General features: G+C 40.9%; 1 protein-coding gene across 1 annotated transcript; it reads right to left on the bottom strand.

Annotated features, from left to right (window-relative positions):
• Positions 1-11994: 11994 nt before the first annotated feature.
• Gm52417 (predicted gene, 52417) lies at positions 11995-13674 on the bottom strand (the record flags this gene model as incomplete). The annotated part of the gene is made up of 1 exon (XM_030251533.1): positions 11995-13674. A coding segment is annotated over exon 1 (1680 nt), but the record flags the coding sequence as incomplete, so codon positions are not given.
• Positions 13675-23728: the final 10054 nt, after the last annotated feature.

The raw sequence follows: 23728 nt of genomic DNA, 5'->3' as shown, positions 1-23728 counted from the left end.
CTGTCCCTCTTTACAGTCTGTTGTCAATCATGAGCAGGAAGGACACTTTATCCCTGTCCCCTTGACAGCTATCTCCCTACCCAAGACTGACCCTGACACCACTTTGGCCTCCTTTCTTGCGCAAAGCAAGAAAAGACCTCAGGCATACTGGACACCAAACCACAGTTAGTTGTTTGCCTGGCTGTATATCCATTCTTCTAGGAGAAAGGGCAGGCTGCTGGAGGTTTCTGTGGAAAAGATTCTGGCTGTGATTTTGTCTTTTTCCCATGAGAAGAAAGAAGAAAAGACCCCATGAGTCCAGATGTGTACTGTTTAGATTTTTTTTTTATTCTCTTGTTTGTCAACTTGACAAAATTTAGGAAGAAGGGGCTTCAGTTGAGAAAATGCTTCCACTAGACTACCCCAAAGACAAGCCTATCAGGCATTTTCTTGATTAATAATTGATGTGGAAATGCCTAGCCAACTGTGGGCAGGGCTTCCCCTGATCTGGTGGTTCTAGGGTATATAAGAAAGCAGGCTAAACATTCCATGAGGATCAAGCCAGTAAATAACAATGTTTTCCATAGCTTCTGCTTCATTTCCTGCCTTGAGTTCCTGTCCTGATGTCGTTCAGTGGAAGAGTAGGATCTGGAAGTTGAAGGCTGAAATAAATCCTTTTTTCCATGAGTTGCTTTTGGTCCATGGTATTCATTACAACAATAGGAAGCAAAATAGGACATGATGGTCCTATCTCCCTAAAATTGACATCAATGTTATTTGTCATATAACTGATGTGAGACAGTGGCATCCTCTATTGGATTCCTACATGGACACATCTGAAGGTATTGCCCCACTCTTCAGTATCCAATGAGAAGACACTGTACCCTACCCTGGCAGACTTTTTTTTTTGAAGAAAATAAGTCCCTCTGAAGATGTAGGTAGTTGGTATCTGTACTTTATATTTATTGAAATGGTTATGATTTATATATTTTTATGGTAGATATAGATGATGTGTATATGTTTATAAACCTTGGCTACTGTAATTGTTAGTGAAGGTCTCTGAGATGCCATATTTTTATGTGTAAAACTTATTTGCATGGAGGAGACAGTGTGCAGTGCCTTTCAGAAGAATGAAGTTCATATGGTATATGTAAGTTGCGCTGGGGGAATTTTAATCAATCACAACAAGACACAGAAGGCTACAAAATAACTACACAGTTGTTCAAACTTTTTAAAATATTTATAGGTATTTATTTTATATGTATGAGTGTTTTTCCTGGATGTGTGTATATGTACCACAGGTGTTGTGTGCCTGCTGCCTGTGGAATTTGAAATAAAGCACTGATTTCCCTATAACTGGAGTTACAAGTATTGTGAGTTGCCATATGAGTGATGACCACTAACCCTGGGTCCTCCTCAAGAGCAGTCAGTGCTCTTAATCACTGAGCCATCTCTCCAGCCCCTGATTAAATATCTTAAATGAGGCAGTAAGTGAAAGAAAAGAAAAGAGCAGGAAAAACCAAAATGATCTTCCATATAGATGATTGTTCATTAGGCAAATATTAAGCAGTTTACAGTGGATCTCAGTTTGTCGTTGTTTAGCAAGGTATGCAAGGCAGGCCTCTAGGCCCAGTTTCCCACATCTATAAATGGGGAGATTGTAATAGCAGCTGTGTGCTTGATCAATAGAGACTCTTCTTCCACTCCTCGCCTGTGACATTTACTTGGTCCAACCATTAGACAATTTTCCATACACTTTTGGAGATTATTATTATTATTATAAAAACAGCTCAAGTGCTTTATGGAGATCATGGATGGTGACCCTGGCTTTGAAGATAATTAGTGTTTGCCTTTTTTTTTTAACACAAATTGTACATACTGTTTTGGAATCACACCACACTAAGGAAAAAAAAGCACAACCTAAACCAGTGTATTTTTGTTACATGTAGTGAAGAGGGACACTAGACTCTAGACCAAGATGAAGGGTCATGTGTCTTCTAAAATCCTTCTTACTGAGTCATGTCATTCCCATCCCTGTGAATGGAATTTAACAAAAAAAAAATATATATATATATATATTCCTAAGGCTTCAGACATTCTCGAACTCAATCTACTTTCTCTGTTATGAGTGAACATGTAGGAAGATGTAGAAGACACAAGATGGAAAAGGAGCACACATTCACTTAACCCTGATTCTGCCCCAGTACTGGAATGCCATCTACATCCAACGTTTGTCTTTTTGCCTCCTTCTAATTACACTAGTCAGACTTTCCCAGAGAAGTAGAGCCAGACAACATCTCTAATATCTGTTTCTCCACATACATATGTGTGTGCTCATAAGTGTATATGCAAATATATCAAATATTGTAGATAGTATAGATGATACATATAGTAAGCATACAGATGTTCTATTGGCTATGGAAGGAATATACATATATTTTATTATTTAAGAGCTACTATATATTTTTAAAAGGTAAGATTGTAATCTAAGAGAGCTGTAACTAATTTTTTTCAAAACCTATTTTTAATGATGGTTCTTAAATGCTTTAACCTCCCTTGTAGCCCACTACCCACCAGAGGTAGTAGAAAAGAAAGGATAGTGAAACTGTTTAAAAGGAAGTGAACCTGTTTAGAAAGGTTCTTTGGAGCAACTCCCATCTGTGTGTGGTGTCTGGAAATTGGCAGTTCAGTTCACAGGTTGGCATATGAGTGATCCAGCAGCTTGATTCACTTGCAAACACTTCATGGATATGACCCAGCAGAGATAGTCATTCCTTAGCCTCTCCCCCTTGAGTCAGCAGGAGGGACCAACAGGAACACCAGGAGAAGTTCTCAGCTGTATCTCTCTCAAGGAAGTGAAGACCGGTGAAGACTGGAGACCCACAAGCCTTCCACAGCTAGCTGTACCAGCAAGTCAAGTTCAGACTCTGTCACTCCATGGAATCCTAATTATCCCCTCCAAACATCACGTGTCCTCCACTTGCCTTGCCTCAGCACATGCATCCAATCAACCCAGAAACTGTAGTACACCACCGGAAGTTTTTTGGTGTGTTTCTCTCTATAGAGTCCCGATAAATGCAGCTCAATTACACAATGTAAGGTGGGAAAATAAATACATGTCATTAGCAAAGAGTCCTTCATCATGTGTTCTCTCATGTGTTTGCTTTAGCAGAACATCCTCTCTCCTGTGTCTGCTTCAGCGAAACGTTCCTTCACTAGTCAGCCTTAGCCTTTCACCTGTGTCCACTTTAACGAATTGTTCCTTCACATGTTTGCCCCAGCAAAACACCATCCAACACAATTGACTCTCCAAAGAACCCTTAAAGTTTCCACTTCAGAGAGCCAAGCACAGTTCTGGCCCAAAAGCCAATAAACTTGACACTCAAAAAAAGTCGATAAATTCAATTTGTGTCTGAAAGCCAGAAAACATGATACTCTACCTTAAATAGTCCATCACCATGAGTTCCCTCTCCTTAGTTTTTATACTCTATCCATGCCTTCAAATGATTAGGTGACGCCCATCCATTTTAAGGAAAACACTCTTCTTCACTCAGTCGCTGAGACATGGTAACCTCATCCAAGCCATTCTTAGACACATCAAGAAATATCCTGGCCCAAGTTCCTGGTCAGATAAAACTGACCTATAAAATTAAGTATTACATCTCATTGGATAGACACAATACACACAAGTTACAGGTTAACTATAGTGGCTATCACTCCGTTGTGCCACATCTAGGGTAGCCAGCAAATACATGTTGGTCCACCAGTATTTCAAAAACAGAACCAGAACTGAGAGTAGGAACACAAATGAAGTGAGTTTCTTGTAGTAAGTATCTTGTCAATTTCCTTCAGGCATAAAATGAGAGCACAGAAGGAGGTGTCCTTTGGGATCCTTCTCTCTAGCCAGGCTCTGTCATTTTAGCATAAGTTGTTCAGATGCTCTACTTCAAAAGAGCCTTTCCTCAGCCCTTATCTTGTAGCTGCTATGACTTCTCCCTTCCCATCCAACCAAATTCCTTAGCAAAACTAGTTTTTGGACATTGTCCCTTTCTCTACATCCATGGTTCAGTCCCCTGCAATTTTATCTTCAACCCCAACCATTCTTCCTAAAATGTAAGTTGTTTAGAGTAAATTCAATGGGCATGTGCCAATTCTCAAGTCACTGCCTGACACAATGCTTAGTCAGAAGCACGTCATTTTTTTTAAAAGTTTTTACTTCATTTATTTATCCAGATCTCCTCACTTGTTTGGTAGGTACTGTAGGATTATATATATATATATATATATATATGTATATGTATATGTATATATGTATATACACACACACATATATATAAACAATACAAAAGAGATAACAAAATTTTGACAAACAATTTTCTCACACATGATGACAATGATGCATTGTCCTTTCCATAAAGACATAAGTTGGAAGCACGTCATTCTTAAAGCTTGTTTCTGCTTTTGCATCCAGGACATTACTGTTTCCTTATTTTGATTCTACTTCTCTGAACATTTTGTCTTAGTCTTAGACTTGTCGTCTGCCCACTATCAGCAATTCTATAGCTACTGCAGTGTGAAATAGGCTTGAACACTAGAGTTCCCTCTGTCACCAGCAGTGTTCAGCTAAGTGTCTGCAAAAGACACCCTAGACAAATTCCCCAGACTGTGCACAGACTCAGATTGATTACCTGTAACATTCTTCCTGAATCTTCTCAGCGCCAATTCAGAAGTACTAAAAGCAGAGAAAGCTTCCCTAGTTCTTAAGCACTTTAGTCTGAATGAAAGTTGGCAAATTCTAGAAGACATAGTAATTAACTTATTAAACTAGTTTCCGTCTGTCCCCAAACTAAAACTTTCTATAGAACTATTGACTAAAACTTTGAGAATAGCTTTCTTTGATGAGCAAAAGGCAGAACTGGGTTTCACAACTTAAATTACATACATGATGAAATACCTGTCCAGGCTTCCCCTTTCTCAGGTGGAAAGTAAGAAGTGAACTAAAGCAGCTCCAAAGCTCAGGCTTCCTTCCACTGCTTTGACATCCATGTGTTGCCTTCTGCTGCACATCCTAGCATCTTACAACTTTCCACTCATGGTTCCACCTCTTAGCATCTCCTCTAAGCACTCAGAAAATGAGAAAGGAGCTGGAATTACAAGATCATGCTATTATATAAGAGAACCCAGGGCTGGCAAGATGGCTCAGTAGGTAAAGATGCTTGTCAACAAGTGTGATGCTCTACATTTGACCGGTGGGATCCACATGGTGGAAGGAAAGAAACTGAAAGCCAAGAGATCTGTGAAATCATGAATTCAGCCACTGACTGTGATAATGGAGAAGAGATATATCAAATGCTTTTAAAAGAAGTAAATTGTAATGAATTTTAAACATAAGTGAAGCAAGAATCCTGTGGAAAATCTAGGCCAATCTTGTATAGGCCTGATACAGGCAAGAACAGTGTGACCATATTTTCAAGGACTGTATCATGCTTTAAAGATAGCATTCCATAGCTCCTCTCCCTGTCTTCCACCTCTCATATTCTTTCTATTTCTTCTTCTTTAATGCTCCCTAAGCTTTAGAGGGAGGGATACAAATGTTCTTAAATATCACTTATCCTCAGGATTTTAAGCAGTCATAACTACATTCTCTACTGTTTTCTACAAAGGGAAGCTTCTCTAATTAAGAATGACAGTAGTATTTGTCTATAGAGAGAAACATAAAAATTTATAAATGAAAATAAGAAACTTTTGCACCACAAAAGAAACAATCTACAGAATGGGAAAATACTTTTGCCAGATACACATCAGATGGGGGACTAATACCTTGAAAATATACAGAACTAAAACAATTACACACTAGAAAAATCAAATCATCCAATCAATAAATGGACTTCTAAAGAATTGAAAAGTTTCAGCATCCTCAACCATGGGGAAATGACAATTAAATGTCCTCCAGAGTCTATCTCATGCCACTCAGAATGGCTAAGCAGAAAACAAACAACAGATGTTGTCAAGGATATAGGAAACGAGCACTCATTCATTACTGGTGGGAGCGCAAACTATGGGAATCAATATGGTGGTTCCTGGAAGGAAGGAAGGAAGGAAGGAAGGAAGGAAGGAAGGAAGGAAGAAAGAAAGAAAGGAAGAAAGGAAGGAAGGAAGGAAAGGAAAGGAAAGGAAAGGAAAGGAAAGGAAAGGAAAGGAAAGGAAAGGAAAGGAAAAAGAAAGAGAGAGAGAGAGAAAGAAACAAAGAAACAAAGAAAGAAAACGATCATCTTGTCCACATGTATGACTTCAAGGTATATACTGAATGGATTATATTTTCCAGTGCTAAGAATTGAACCCAGGGCCTTTAACATGGTAGGCAGGCACTCTACCACTATGCCACAACTATAACCTTCAAACTTAAATAATTCTATATCCTACCTGTGGTGGTCTGAATAGGAATGACCTTCATAGACTCATTTGTTTGAATGCTTGGCCCATAGGGAGTGGCACTATTAAGAGGTGTGGCCTTCATACCTAAACATGATAAAAGCAATCTACAGCAAACCAGTAGCCAACATCAAAGTAAATGGTGAGAAGCTGGAAGCAATCCCACTAAAATCAGGGACTAGACAAGGCTGCCCACTTTCTCCCTACCTTTTCAACATAGTACTTGAAGTATTAGCCAGAGCAATTCGACAACAAAAGGAGATCAAGGGGATACAAATTGGAAAAGAGGAAGTCAAAATATCACTTTTTGCAGATGATATGATAGTATATATAAGTGACCCTAAAAATTCTACCAGAGAACTCCTAAACCTGATAAACAGCTTCGGTGAAGTAGCTGGATATAAAATAAACTCAAACAAGTCAATGGCCTTTCTCTATACAAAGAATAAACAGGCTGAGAAAGAAATTAGGGAAACAACACCCTTCTCAATAGTCACAAATAATATAAAATATCTTGGCGTGACTCTAACTAAGGAGGTGAAAGATCTGTATGATAAAAACTTCAAATCTCTGAAGAAAGAAATTAAAGAAGATCTCAGAAGATGGAAAGATCTCCCATGCTCATGGATTGGCAGGATCAACATTGTAAAAATGGCTATCTTGCCAAAAGCAATCTACAGATTCAATGCAATCCCCATCAAAATTCCAACTCAATTCTTCAACGAATTGGAAGGAGCAATTTGCAAATTTGTCTGGAATAACAAAAAACCTAGAATAGCAAAAAGTCTTCTCAAGGATAAAAGAACTTCTGACAGAATCACCATGCCAGACCTAAAGCTTTACTACAGAGCAATTGTGATAAAAACTGCATGGTACTGGTATAGAGACAGACAAGTAGACCAATGGAATAGAATTGAAGATCCAGAAATGAACCCACACACCTATGGTCACTTGATCTTCGACAAGGGAGCTAAAACCATCCAGTGGAAGAAAGACAGCATTTTCAACAATTGGTGCTGGCACAACTGGTTGTTATCGTGTAGAAGAATGCGAATCGATCCATACTTATCTCCTTGTACTAAGGTCAAATCTAAGTGGATCAAGGAACTTCACATAAAACCAGAGACACTGAAACTTATAGAGGAGAAAGTGGGGAAAAGCCTTGAAGATATGGGCACAGGGGAAAAAATTCCTGAACAGAACAACAATGGCTTGTGCTGTAAGATCGAGAATCGACAAATGGGACCTAATGAAACTCCAAAGTTTCTGCAAGGCAAAAGACACCGTCAATAAGACAAAAAGACCACCAACAGATTGGGAAAGGATCTTTACCTATCCTAAATCAGATAGGGGACTAATATCCAACATATATAAAGAACTCAAGAAGGTGGACTTCAGAAAATCAAATAACCCCATTAAAAAATGGGGCTCAGAACTGAACAAAGAATTCTCACCTGAGGAATACCGAATGGCAGAGAAGCACTTGAAAAAATGTTCAACATCCTTAATCATCAGGGAAATGCAAATCAAAACAACCCTGAGATTCCACCTCACACCAGTCAGAATGGCTAAGATCAAAAATTCAGGTGACAGCAGATGCTGGCGAGGATGTGGAGAAAGAGGAACACTCCTCCATTGTTGGTGGGAGTGCAGGCTTGTACAACCACTCTGGAAATCAGTCTGGCGGTTCCTCAGAAAACTGGACATAGTACTACCGGAGGATCCAGCAATACCTCTCCTGGGCATATATCCAGAAGATGCCCCAACAGGTAAGAAGGACACATGCTCCACTATGTTCATAGCAGCCTTATTTATAATAGCCAGAAGCTGGAAAGAACCTAGATGCCCCTCAACAGAGGAATGGATACAGAAAATGTGGTACATCTACACAATGGAGTACTACTCAGCTATTAAAAAGAATGAATTTATGAAATTCCTAGTCAAATGGATGGACCTGGAGGGCATCATCCTGAGTGAGGTAACACATTCACAAAGAAACTCACACAATATGTATTCACTGATAAGTGGATATTAGCCCCAAACCTAGGATACCCAAGATATAAGATATAATTTGCTAAACACATGAAACTCAAGGAGAATGAAGACTGAAGTGTGGACACTATGCCCCTCCTTAGATTTGGGAACAAAACACCCATGGAAGGAGTTACAGAGACGGAGTTTGGAGCTGAGATGAAAGGATGGACCATGTAGAGACTGCCATAGCCAGGGATCCACCCCATAATCAGCATCCAAACGCTGACACCATTGCATACACTAGCAAGATTTTATTGAAAGGACGCAGATGTAGCTGTCTCTTGTGAGACTATGCCGGGGCCCAGCAAACACAGAAGTGGATGCTCACAGTCAGCTAATGGATGGATCATAGGGCTCCCAATGGAAGAGCTAGAGAAAGTAGCCAAGGAGCTAAAGGGATCTGCAACCCTATAGGTGGAACAACATTATGAGCTAACCAGTACCCCGGAGCTCTTGACTCTAGCTGCATATATATCAAAAGATGGCCTAGTCGGCCATCACTGGAAAGAGAGGCCCATTGGACTTGCAAACTTTATATGCCCCAGTACAGGGGAATACCAGGGCCAAAAAGGGGGAGTGGGTGGGCAGGGGAGTGGGGGTGGGTGGATATGGGGGACTTTTGGTATAGCATTGGAAATGTAAATGAGTTAAATACCTAATAAAAAATGGAAAAAAAAAAGGTGTGGCCTTGTTAGATTAGAACAAGGATTAGGTTTGGCCTTTTTGAAAAAAGTGTTTCATTTTGAGGGTGGTCTATGAGACCCACTTCTTAGCTGCCTGGAGGCCAGTCTTCATCTGTTTGTCTTTGGAACAAGATGTTGAACTCTCAGCTCCACCAGCATCATGCCTGCCTGTACACTGCCATTATTCTCCCATGATGATAATGGACTGAACCTCAGAACCTGTAAGACAGCCCCAATTAAATGTTGTCCTTTATAAGAAAGAGTTGCCTTGATCATGGGGTCTGTTCACGTAATGAAACCTGAAGTAAGACACTGCTACACAAAATGTATACATCTACATTTATTGTTTCTCTGTTCACAATAGGCAGGCATCAAATGATGAGCAGATAAGGAATATACACAATGAATTTTTCAGGTAGAAATGAAAACAAAATTATTAAATCTTTAGAAAACAGATATAACTGAAAACTATTATGTTAAGTAAAATAAAATTCTAAGTGCTTCCTCTTATTTTGGAAACCCATGTATGCACACATTTGTGTGCATCTAGCATATGTGTATGCATGTATGTCATGAGACTAGAAAAAAGACAGTGAAAAGGAATGAGATACCTTAAGGTATGGGAAGGACAGAGAGTGGTGGATATATGTAACATGGGAACAGAGGGCAGCACTCTCAGGGAGAAAGAGATAGACCAGTTGTCAGGGAGCACAGGATAGCATGAGGAAGGGTTCAAATGAAAACAATGTAGAATGACTCACATGTATGAAAATGCCATAAGGAAGCCCAGTACTTTGTATACTAAGCTAGAAACATTAGTTTTTAAAAATAACTTGACAAACAATCATACAAAATAATTACAATATTTACATTTAAACTAAAAACATTTTTCATAATGCTCATATTATAGGTTCTTCCAATATACAAAATTGTGAGTACATTCTAATAACTTGTCCCTATTGTTGAAAATTGAGATATGTGACTTTTAAAGAATAAGATAAGGTTGCCATCTTGGGTGCAACCTCGTCCCCAAGTCTTAATAACGCGTTCTCACGCCCGGCCAGGAAGAACACAGCAAACCAGAATCTTCTGCGGCAAAACTTTATTGCTTACATCTTCAGGAGCAAGAGTGTAAGAAGCAAGGCAGGAAATGGCGAAACCCCATCCCTTTTTAAGGAGAATTATCCTCCACCTAGGACGTATTACTCCCTGATTGGCTGCAGCCCATCGGCCCAGTTGTCATCACGGGAAAGGCAGAACACATGGTGGGAAAACTGCCCCTGCATGTGTGCAGACTATGTTTACCACTTAGAACACAGCTGTCAGTGCCATCTTATAATGGCAAATGTGAGGGCGGCTCCTCACAGATCCCCCTTTTCTTTTAATAAGAGCAATAGGCCACCCATATTAATGAGAGTGGAGATAGAGGTCAAATCCCCAGTGTGCAGGTAAAGGAGCCGTACACATAACCTCCTCCCAGGCTCATCACCCAGAGGGGTCCTGGTCTGGTCCCGTGTTGTTTTTCCTGGGGGAAGGACACTTGAACACTCAACCTTCTTGAAAGATGACATGTCTCCCTAGAATAGGCTCATATGTGCCGCAGAGCCTTTCTACTGCAGTGCTTAGCCTTGCAACTCTCTCGGGCTGCTGAAGCACACTCACTCTATCCCGTGCAATGAGACTAGCCTCGTGGGGTTTAAGAGCTGAGTGGCCAGCGACCTATTGCTTAAGCATAGATAACTATATATCAGGGGAAGCTCCATGTTCTAGTCCTGCAAGCGCCTGGGCAATAACCACCTTGTATCTTCTAGTTTGGGCCTTAAGCTTACAGACCAACCAAAGAAGCAACACTAATCCACAGCGAAGTGTATCTCCACATAATCCCACCCCCATCCATTCTTTAAAGAAGGAAAATGCTGAGGAGATCCAATTGGGTAATCCTTTGATCAGGGACAGGTCCAAGCGCTTGGAGTTGACCTGAATGATGGCAAGTCTCAATTCCCGAAGGGTCTGTTCAAATTCAGCCGTCCAATTCTGTAACATATACTGAGAAAGACTTTTTGACAAATTAGCTGCCCTAGTAAATTTAACATACTGAATGGAAGTAACACACAATCCCGGAAACTTTTATTCACATCCCAGCCACTTCTAAAAGATTTACTGCATTGACCACATAACAGGAATCTGACACAATATTAAGGGGTTCTAAAAAGGTTTTTAAAACTTCTAAAACCACTAAACATTCTACCACTTGAGGTGAATTTTCATTATATTGTTTGGATACCACTTTACCATTAGCCACATAGGCACCTATACCAGTTTTTGATCCATCAGTATATACCACAATCCCATTTTTAAGTGGGTTTCTTACTGTTATTTGTGGAAACACAACAGATTGATTTTGGACAAACTGTAAAAGTGGATGTTTTGGATAATGGTTATCTATTTGTCCTGAAAAGGAGGTAACTAAAACTGCCCAATCATTAGATATTAGGTGATATGGGCTCTGTCCTTCCTTGCTCTTGACGTCCTAACCCTTTTCCTTACAACCAAATAGGCAGAATCATTTCTGGAGGAGCCCATTTTCTTTATCTCAGGTCCTGCAAATTTCTCCCTGGTATTATCAGGGAGGAGCAGCAGCTGAGCCATCCTATCTCCTTTGCTAATAGAAAAAACGCCCTTGGGGCTTGAGCACAGGACCTGTATTTCAGGGGAATGTTGACAATCCATAACTCCAGGGTGGACTACTAAGCCCTGCAAGGTGAGTGAACCCCGGCCGAGAATAAGGCCCATGGTTCCAGGGGGCAAGGATGGTATAGGCTCCACCCTTGTGGGTCTTCCTGGGTCGCCTCTCTGACTGCGGAGGAAGGAGTCTGCCCTTTATATCCCTCACAGAGCGACACTGGTCGGCTCTATGATAACCCTTGCCACACTTAGAGCAAAGAGTGAGAGTTCCCCCCTGTTTATCTGGAGCTCTGCAATCTTTCTTAAGATGCCCAGGCTTCCTGCAATTAAAACATGTCCTCCGATCATTTCTGCCCATGGAGCATTTTTGGGATTGAAGGATGGCAGCCGCTAAGCCTGCATTGGTGAGAGGTCCCCCAAGCTCCCGACAAACCCTGAGCCAGTCTTGTAAACCTTTGTTCTTTCTTGGGGCTATGGCTGCTCGGCATTCCTGCGTGGCTTGCTCATAAATGAGTTGTTCTACCAGAGGTGCGGCTTGCTCTGAATCTCCAAAAATACGCCCTGCTGCCTCTGTCATTCTGGCCACAAAATCTGAGAAGGACTCTTGTGCACCTTGAGTAATCTTGGTCAACTGCCCACTTGCCTCTCCCTTCTTAGGTAGTGCTTTCCATGCCTTAACAGCAGCAGCTGAGATCTGAGCATATGCTCCCCAATGATAATTTGTCTGGTTAGCAGCGTGTTGTCCCTGACCTGTAAGTAATTCAAAAGTCCACGTTCTCTGATCCCCTTTCATGGTGGCATTGGCCCTTGCCTGCGTCTGGCAGGAGTCCTGCCACAAGGCTTTCCACTCAAGATACATTCCCATACTGGGGGCTACAGCTTTTACTACCGTCTGCCAATCACCAGGAGTCATAGCGTGATTCGCAAGCCTTTCCACTTGTGCTATAGTGAAATTAGCACTGACTCCATAGTTACGGACCGACTCGGCAAGCTCTTTAATCTGTATATACGCTACCGGAGCGTGGACACGCCCACCCTCGGCTCCTTCAAAGACCGGAAATGCCTGTTGTATTTTCCTTTGTTCCTCCTTTGGAATGAACGAGCCTGTGCATTGCCTCTCTGTCCATTGCCTCTCTGCGCAGGGCTGATGCACTACGCAGGGCGGGGGCTCAGCATAGGGTGGAGGTGCACTATGACCTTGAAGCCGACTGCCAAGAGGCCAAGCAGCAAGCTGGCCTTTGCCAGCCGCTTTTGGCTTTTTCCTTGACCGATTAGCTCGCATTTTATCTGGCTGGCACTTTTCTCTCTCATAACGAGCTGTTTCCTCCTCCAAGTCTGTTTCTTCAGAGAAGCTAAATTTTTTATCTGATTCAGAGCTACTAAGAACTAGCTCCCCGAGCCCATCCAGCGATGAGCACAGGCTCCTTCTCCTAGAGACCTCCGCTAATTGATCTTTCTTCTTTTCCCTTTTCCCTCTTTTCCTTCTAATCTCTCTCCAGGTATTCCTACCTGACCTTAACTTTTCCTCGGGTTCAAGACCCTTGGAAAGGCCTGTATACTTATTTTGTGTACCATATTTCCTCTTTGTTCCTACTCTCTCTCCCCACTTTACTTCTGATAGATTGACTTTAATTTCGTCTAGAATTCGCCCTGCCTTAACCACTTGTTGACATGTGAAAAGGAACAAAAGGGCTTCTAACACTAGACAAAGTTCAAGGCCAAACATACCTTGTAAAGCTATTTCCCACTTTACTTCTGATAGACTGTCTTGAATTTCCTTAGAAAGTTCAAGGCCAGGCTTACCTCGTAAAGCTATACTCACTGGTACTCTCGTTCCCCAGCTGAAAAGTTCTGAATTCATACAGTTGAATCCTTCTTAACAGTCTGCTTTACGGGAACCTTTATTACCGCGACCCGCAGTTCTGGTTCTGGAATGAGGGATCTTCCTTGCGCCGGTCCCGAGTTTTTTCTCGTCCCGGAATTTCTCGTCCCGGAATTTCTCGTCCCAGGTCTTCTCGTCCCGTCCCGGGTCTCAGCACCAATTCTTAATAACGCGTTCTCACGCCCGGCCAGGAAGAACACAGCAAACCAGAATCTTCTGCGGCAAAACTTTATTGCTTACATCTTCAGGAGCAAGAGTGTAAGAAGCAAGGCAGGAAATGGCGAAACCCCATCCCTTTTTAAGGAGAATTATCCTCCACCTAGGACGTATTACTCCCTGATTGGCTGCAGCCCATCGGCCCAGTTGTCATCACGGGAAAGGCAGAACACATGGTGGGAAAACTGCCCCTGCATGTGTGCAGACTATGTTTACCACTTAGAACACAGCTGTCAGTGCCATCTTATAATGGCAAATGTGAGGGCGGCTCCTCACACCCAAGGTCCCCAGAGGACTCTCCACGCTGCAGGAACCCTAGCACACCAGGGATCTTGAGATCACTGGTGGGGGGAACACAACATCAGTTCCAAAAACCTATAGGGTCTTGTGCTAGCAGCAACAGGGTCAAAGGACAAAGGCAGACCCAGGCACACCTAGAAACTTGGGATCACTAAGACCAGTCTACACAGGAGAGCACGTGGGCAGCAGAAGCAACAGAGCTTCTTGGACAGGGTCCTTCGGGCCTTCATCCTCAGCCAGGAGACAGAACTGAGACCCAGACCCCTGGGCACCTTCCCTGCCAGAGGAGAGTTGACCTCCAGGGAGGGCTCTGACCCAGAACTCAGGAGGTGGATCTGAGCTCCAGACTTCTGTGCACCTTCCCTGCAAGAGGAGAGCTTGCCTGTAGTGAGTGCTCTGACCACTGGTACGCAGGAGAGAGTTGGACTCCCAGGAGTGCTGACAGAGGCTAACAGAATCACAGGAGGAACAAGCTCCAGCCAGAGACAGCTAGAACATCTAACACCAGAGATTTCCAGATGGCAAAGGCAAACGAAAGAATCTTACTAACAGAAACCAAGACCACTGGGCAACATCAGACCCCAGTATGCCCACCACAGCAAGTCCTGGATACCCCAACACACTCAAAAAACAAGATTCAGATCTAAAATCATAACTCATGATGCTGGTAGAGGATTTTAAGAAGGGCATTAATAACTCACTTAAAGAAATACATGAGAACACTGCTAAACAGGTAGAAGCTCTTAAAGAGGAAGCACAAAAATCTCTCAAGGAATTACAGGAAAACACTGCTAAACAGATAAAAGACCTTAAAGAGGAAACACAAAAATCCCTTAAAGAATTACAGGAAAGGGGCTGGTGAGATGGCTCAGTAGGTAAGAGCACCCGACTGCTCTTCCGAAGGTCAGGAGTTCAAATCCCAGCAACCACATGGTGGCTCACAACCATCTGTAACGAGATCTGACTGGAGTGTCTGAGGACAGCTATAGTGTACTTACATATAATAAATAAATAAATCTTTAAAAAAAAAAAGAATTACAGGAAAACACAACCAAACAGGTGATGGAATTGAGCAACACCATCCAAGATCTAAAAATGGAAGTAGAAACAATAAAGAAAACCCAAAGAGAGACAACTCTGGAGATAGAAATCCTAGGAAAGAAATCAGGAACCATAGATGCAAGCATCAGCAACAGAATACAAGAGATGGAAGAGAGAATCTCAGGTGCAGAAGATACCATGGAGAACATGGACACAACAATCAAGAAAATGCAAAATACAAAAAGATTCTAACCCAAAACATCCAGGAAATCCAGGACACAATGAGAAGACCAAACCTAAGGACAATAGGTACAGATAAGAATGAAGATTTTCAACTTGAAGGGCCAGCAAATATCTTCAAGAAAACTATAGAAGAAAACTTCCCTAACCTAAAAAAAAGAAATACCCGTGAACATACAAGAAGCCTACAGAACTCCAAATAGACTGGACCAGAAAAGAAATTCCTCCCAACACATAATAATCAGAACAACAAATGCACTAAATAAAGATAGAATATTAAAAGCAGTAAGGGGAAAAAGGTCAAGTAACATATAAAGGCAGATCTATTAGAATTACACAAGAATTCTCACCAGAGAATATGAAAGCCAGAAGAGCCTGGACAGACATTATACAGACCTTAAAAGAACACAAATGCCAGCCCAGGCTACTATACCCAGCAAAACACTCAATTACCATAGATGGAGAAACCAAAGTATTCCATGACAAAACCAAATTTACACAATATCTTTCCATGAATCCAACCCTTCAGAGGATAATAATGGGAAAACACCAATTCAAGGATGGAAATTACACCCTAAAAAGCAAGAAATTAATCCTTCAACAAACCTAAAAGAAGACAGCTGCAAGAACAGAATCCCAACTCTAGAAACAACAACAATAACAAAAAAAAAAAAAAACAGGAAGCAACAATTACTTTTCCTTAATATCTCTTAATATCAATGGACTCAATTCCCAAATAAAAATACATAGACTAACAAACTGGTGACATAAACAGGACTCAACTTTTTGCTGCTTACAGGAAACCAACCTCAGGGGAAAAGATAGACACACCTCAGGGTCAAAGGCTGGAAAACAATTTTCCAAGCAAATGGTCCAAAGAAACAAGCTGGAGTAGCCATTCTAATATCGAATAAAATCAAGTTCCATCCCAAAGTTATCAAAAAAGATAAGGAGGGGCACTTCATACTCATCAAAGGTAAAATCTTTCAAGATGAACTCTCAATTCTGGATATCTATGCTCCAAATGCAAGGGCATCCACATTCATTAAAGAAACTTTAGTAAAGCTCAAAGCACACATTGCACCTCACACAATAATAGTGGGAGACTTCAACACCCCACTCTCACCAATGGAGATCCTGGAAACAAAAACTAAACAGAGAAACATGGAAAGTAACAGAAGTTATGAAAGAAATGGATTTAAGAGATATCTACAGAACACTTTCCCCTAAAACAAAAGGATATACCTTCTTCTTAGCACCTCATGGCACCTTCTCCAAAATCAACCATATAATTGGTCACTAAACAGGCCTCAACAGATACAAAAATATTGAAATTATCCCATGTATCCTATCAGACCATCATGGACTAAGGCTGATCTTCAATAACAACATAAATAATAGAAAACCAACATTCACATGGAAACTGAACAACACACTACTACTCAAAGATACCTTGGTCAAGGAAGAAATAAAGAAAGAGATTAATGTAAGTGAAATAAATACCCAATTAAAAAAAAAAGAAAGAGATTAAAGACTTTTTAGAGTTTAATGAAAATGAAGCCACAACATACCAGAACTTAGGGGACACAATGAAAGCATTCCTAAGAGGAAAACTCATAGCTCTGAGTGCCTCCAAAAAGAAACTAGAGAGAGCATACACTAGCAGCTTGACAGCACACCTAAAAGCTCTAGAACAAAAGGAAGCAAATTCACCCAAGAGGAGTAGATGGCAGGAAATAATCAAACTCAGGGCTGAAATCAACCAAGGGGAAACAAAAAGAACTATTCAAAGAATCAACCAAACGAGGAGCTGGTTCTTTGAGAAAATCAACAACATAGATAAACAACATAGATAAACTATGAAGCCAGACTAACTAGAGGGCCCAGGGACAGTATCCTAATTAACAAAATCAGAAATGAAAAGAGAGACATAACAACAGAACCTAGAAAATCCAAAATATCATCAGACCCTACTACAAAAGGATACACTCAACAAAACTGGGAAACCTGGATGAAATGGTAAATTTCTAGACAGATACTAGGTACAAAACTTAAATTGGGATTTGATTAATGACCTAAACAGTCCCATATCCCCTAAAGAAATAAAAAGCAGTCATTAATAGTCTCAAAAAAAAAAAACAGGACCAGTTGGCTTTAGTGCAGAGTTCTATCAGACCTTCAAAGACTTAATCTCAATTCTCCTCAAACTATTCCACAAAATAGAAACAGAAGGTACTCTACCCAATTTGTTCTATGAAGCCACAATTACTCTGATACCTAAACCACATAAAGACCCAACAAAGATAGAGAACTTCAGACCAATATCCCTTATGAATATCGATGCAAAAATCCTCAATAAAGTTCTTGCTAACCGAATCCAAAAACACATCAAAACAATCATCCATTATGATCAAGTAGGCTTCATTCCAGCGATACAGAGATGGTTTAATATATGGAAATCCATCAATGTAATCCACTATATAAACAAACTCAAAGACAAAAACCACATGATCATCTCCTTAGATGCTGAGAAAACATTTGAGAAAATCCAAAACCCATTCATGATAAAAATCTTGGAGAGATCAGAAATTCAAGGCCCATACCTAAACATAATAAAGGCAACATACAGCAAACCAGTAGCCAACATCAAACTAAATGAAGAGAAGCTGGAAGCAATCCCACTAAAATCAGGGACTAGACAAGGCTGCCCACTTTCTCCCTACCTATTCAATATAGTACTTGAAGTCTTAGCCAGAGCAATTAGACAACAAAAGGAGATCAAGGGGATACAAATTGGAAAGGAAGAAGTCAAAATATCACTATTTGAAGATGATATGATAGTGTATATATATATATATATATATATATATATATATATATAATCCTAAAAATTCCACCAGAGAACTCCTAAACCAAATAAACAGTTTCAGTGAAGTAGCTGGATATGAAATTAACTCAAACATATCAGTGGCCTTTCTCTACACAAAGGATAAACAAGATGAGAAAGAAATTATGGAAACAACACCATTCACAATAGTCACAAATAATATAAAATGCCTTGGTGTGACTCTAACTAAGGAAGTCAAAGATCTGTATGATAAGAACTTCAAGTCTCTGAAGAAAGAAATCAAAGAAGATCTCAGAAGATGGAAAGATCTCCCAAGCTTTGTCAGGATCAATATAGAAAAATGGCTATCTTGCTGAAAGCAATCTACAGATTGCTTCCCCATCAAATGAAAATCCCCATCAAAATTCCAACTCAGTTCTTCAACAAATTAGAAAGGGCAATTTGCAAATTCATCTGGAATAACAAAAAAAACTAATATAGCAAAAACTCTTCTCAATGATAAAAGAACCTCTGGTGGAATCACCATGCCTGACCTCAAGCTGTACTACAGAGCAATTGTGATAAAAAAAACTGCATGGTACTGGTATAGTGATGGACAGGCAGACCAATAGAATAGAATTGAAGACCCAGAAATGAACTCACACACCTATGGTCACTTGATCTTTGACAAGGGAGCTAAAACCATCCAGTGGAAAAAAGACAGCATTTTCAACAAATGGTGCTGGCACAACTAGTGGTTATCATGTAGAAGAATGCGAATTGATCCATTCTCATCTCCTTGTACAAAGTTCAAGTCTAAGTGGATCAAGGAACTCTACATATAATTAGAGACACTGAAACTTATAGAGGAGAAAGTGGGGGAAAGCCTCGAAGATATAGGCACATGGGGAAAAATTCCAGAACAGAAAAGCAATGGCTTGTGCTGTAAGATTGAGAATTGACAAATGGGACCTCATAAAACTGCAAAGCTTCTGTAAGGCAAAAGACACTGTCAATAAGACAGAAAGGCCACCAGCAGGTTGGGAAAGGATCTTTACCAATCCTACATCCAATAGGGGATTAATATCCAATATATACAAAGAACTCAAAAAGCTGGACTCCAGAAAATCATATAACCCCATTTAAAAAATGGAGTACAGAGCTAAACAAAGAATTCTCAACTGAGGAATACCAAATGGCTGAGAAATACCTGAAAAAATGTTCAACATCCTTAATCATCAGGGAAATGCAAATCAAACAACCCTGAGATTCCACTTCACACCAGTCAGAATGGTTAAGATCAAAAATTCAGGTGACAGCAGATGCTGGCAAGGATGTGGAGAAAGAGGAACACTCCTCCATTGTTGGTGGGACTGCAGGCTTGTACAACCACTCTGGAAATCAGTCTGGCGGCTCCTCAGAAAATTGAACATAGTACTACCGGAAGATCCAGCAATTCCTCTCCTGGGCATATACCCAGAAGATGTTCCAACTGTTAATAAGAACACTTGCTCCTCTGTTCATAGCAGCCTTATTTATAATAGCCAGAAGCTGTAAAGAACCCAGATGTCCCTCAACAGAGGAATGGATACAGAAAATGTAGTACGTTTACACAATGGAGTACTACTCAGCTATTAAAAACAATAAATTCATGAGATTCTTAGGCAAATGGATGGATCTGGAGAATATCATCCTGAGTGAGGTAACCCAATCACAAAAGAACACACATGATATTCACTCAGTGATAAGTGGATAGAAACCTAGAAACTTAGAAAATCCCAAGATACAATTTGCAAAAACATGAAACTGAAGAAGAAGGAAGACCAAAGTGTGGACATGGGGAACAAATTACCTACGGAAGGAGTTACAGAGACAAAGTTCAGAGCTGAGATGGAAGGAAAGACCATCCAGAGACTACGCCACCCAGGGATCCATAGCATATATAACCACCAAACCCAGAAACTATTGCATATGCTAGAAAGATTTTGTTGACAGGACCCTGATATAGCTCTCTCTTGTGAGCCTCTGCCAATGCCTGGCAAATACAGAAATGGATGCTCACAATAATCTATTGGATGGAACACAGGACCTCTAATGAAGGAGCTAGAGAAAGTACCCAAAGAACTAAAGGGGTCTGCAACCCTATAGGAGGAACAACAATATGAACTAACCAGTAAACCACCCCCCCCCCAGAGCTGTGTCTCTAGTTGCATATGTAGCAGAGGATGGCCTAGTCGGCCTTCACTGGGAGGAGAGGCCCTTGGTCTTCCATAGATCATATGCCCCAGTACAGGCGAATGCCAGGGCCAGGAAGCAGGAGTGGGTGGGTTGGGGAGCAGGGCAGGGGGAGGATATAGGGGACTTTGGGGATAGCATTTGAAATGTAAATGAAGAAAATATCTAATAAAATGCCTTAATAAAAAAAAGAATAAAATAAAACAAGTCCTTGGCAGGCTACAGAAGGATAATTATATAGACAGACTACATAGCAAGAAGGAAAGAAAGCTAAGTCTCATACCTTTCTTTGGAAAACAAACAAAACCTTTCCTCAATAAACAGTACATACCATATTCCTCAATTCTCATTGATGCTGACGTCTTTGTTTTATTTATTCATTTATTTTTAGTTGACAAAATGTATACAAATTTATGTTGTACTACATGATGCTTTGCAATATACCTTCATTATTGATGACTAATTGAGCTCATATTTCAAGTATGCAATACCCTGCTGATAACCATGTCTCTATCAGCAGGGAATCTTGTACTTATTTCTCCCCCCAAGTGCAATTCTCTATCTCCTCGATACCACCTCCTTGGCTCCTGGCATCTATGTTCTATTCTTCTTCTGGGAGAACATATTAAAATAGATGAGGTTAAATATAAAATCTAAAACTCTAAAGCTCCTGCAAGATACACTAGACAAACCTAGGCGACCATTTCAGATAGAAGAAAAATACAATGTATGAAAGAAAAAGATTAGAACTCATTCTTCAAACTTTCAATACTGTGCAAGCAAGAGGACATGAACTCAAAATCCCAAGAACCCACAAAAAATCCAGGCATCTAAAATACAAGTAGAAAGCCTGTAATGATGTGCAAGTGTTTAATCCCAGCACGTGGGAGGCATAGGCAGAAACAGGACATTTCTGTAAGTTCCTGTACAACCTGTCCTACACAAGGAGTTCCAGGCCAACCAGAATATAACGTAATAAAATATAAGAATTATCACATTCGGGGACAAGGGGAACAGGACTGAAGCCCTGGGGGGCCAGAAGAAAGAATGGAAACAGGCAACTTCAGGAGGTAGGAGGTGGAGGGACCTTCCAGAATGTACCAGAGGTCTGGGAATGAGAGACCCTCAGGACTCAAAGGGAGACCTTGGATGAAATGCCCTACAGTGGGGAGGAAGAACTTATAGAGCCCACCTCCAGCAGAAAGACAGGGCATCAGTGAGGGATGGGGTTGCCATTCCACAGTCAAAAACTCTGACCCAGAATTGGTCCTGTCTGAAAGAACCACAGAGATAAAAATGGAGAAGAGCCTGAGGGAAAGGAGGTCCAGTAACAGGCCCAAATTAGGATACAGGTCAAGTGGAGGCTCCAAGGCCTGACACTGTTAGTGATGCTATGGTGTGCTTACAGACAAGAGCCTAGCATGCCTGTCCTCTGAGTGGCCCAACAAGAGGCTGAAAGAGTCAGATGCAGATACTTACACCCTGCCCCCCAACCAATGAACAGAAGCCAGGACCCTTGTAGTTGAATTAGGAAATGGCTAGAGGAAGCTGAGGAGGACAACCCCATAGGAAGACCAGCAGTCTCAACTAACCTGGACCCCAGGCAGCAGACACTAGCTGCTACAAGACCCCTGACACATATACAGCAGAGGACTGCCTGGGTTGGCCTCAGTGAGAGAAAATGCACCTAACCCTGGAGAGACTTGAGGCCCCAGGGAGTGAGGAGATATGATGGGGTGGGGATGGGGTGGAGGTGGGGATATCCTCTTGGAGACTGTGAGGGTGGGGCAGGGGGTTAGAGAGGATCGGTATGAGGAACAGTCAGAGGGAAGACCAAGAGAGGGATAACGACTGGGCTGTAAAAAAATAAAATAAAATAAAATAAAATAAAGAATAATAATAATGAGGAAAATGAGTAGATTAAAGTAGATATTCCATCTATGAATGGAAACAATCACATAAGAGATTTTACTCAGAATTTAGCAACATGTCTGTTTTTACTTCTGTGTCCATGTCTTTATCAACTTTATAGACCTAAGAAATTAGTTAAATCTTATTTACAAAATGGTTATGTTAAGATACATGACCATGGTAATGATGGATCACTTAGAAAATGTGGGTTTAAATAAGATTTTAGAGGATAGACTTAATGAGTGTTAGCTTAAAAATCCCTGGAGCTGGAGTAGTTCTTGGTGGTTGGCAGCACAGGCTGTCATCTCTCAGAGGACCAAAGTTCAATTTCCAGTACCCACATAGCAGCTCACAATCCTCCATAACTCCAGTTCAACACCTTTTCCAATCCTTGCTGAACTCACATGGTACTCAGACATTCAGGCCAAACACTCGTGTTCATAGAGCAATACTTTTAAAGCACGCAAAAAAAAAAAAATCCCCATTTATTTTAAGTTTGAATCATAGGAAATATATTTGCGCAATTGTTATTAATCTGATCAAAAAGACAATAAGTATTGGTTTCCTAAGTAAGAAAAACTTGCCCAGCCAGCTACAGAACTGAGCTAAGGTGATTTTCTGTGAAAATCTAAGATGCTCAGTGAAACAAGCCAGTCCTCCAAACACAAGCATCACATGCTTTCTCTCAGTTAAAACTAAAGAGAGCTTTATTAAACACACGTTTTCCACTTGAAATCAGCTACTGTTTGTTGTATTTGTCACTTCTATCACTGTGACAAAGTGTTTAGGAAAATAACTTTTACTAGAGAAAGGATTTGGTTTTCCGTTCCTGGTCACCAGGTCCTGCTGTTTCTAGTCTGTGGGTAGTGAGGCAGAGGACACTGAAGTATGAGGGCTCAGTTGAGGAAAATCATTCATCTCACGTCAGTCAGGAAGGCAAGAGAGAAGAGAGAAGCTGAGGAAAGAGAAGGCACATACCCTAAAGGTATAGCCAGGAACCCCACTTTACCAAACCAGGCTTCACTCTTAACAGGGCATTAAGCTACAAGACCCACTATGGGTTCATGAACAGAGTAATGAACCCCTCAGCATTCAATCACGTCTCAGCAGCACTTTCACCTGGACACAGAGCCACACTACCATAAATCTTTTGGCAAGGAGCATTTCATATCTGAGGCCCTAACAATCCTTCTGAGGACCACTGCTGCTTTCAACAGCCCCCCCCCCCCAGTCTCTCTCTGGTTCTATGTATGAGTCTTTGTG

This window comes from Mus musculus, chromosome X (genome assembly GCF_000001635.26).
Source record: "Mus musculus strain C57BL/6J chromosome X, GRCm38.p6 C57BL/6J".
NCBI lineage: Eukaryota > Metazoa > Chordata > Mammalia > Rodentia > Muridae > Mus > Mus musculus.
The sequence above is the reverse complement of the archived record's forward strand: the minus strand, read 5'-3'. Positions and strand labels throughout refer to the sequence as shown.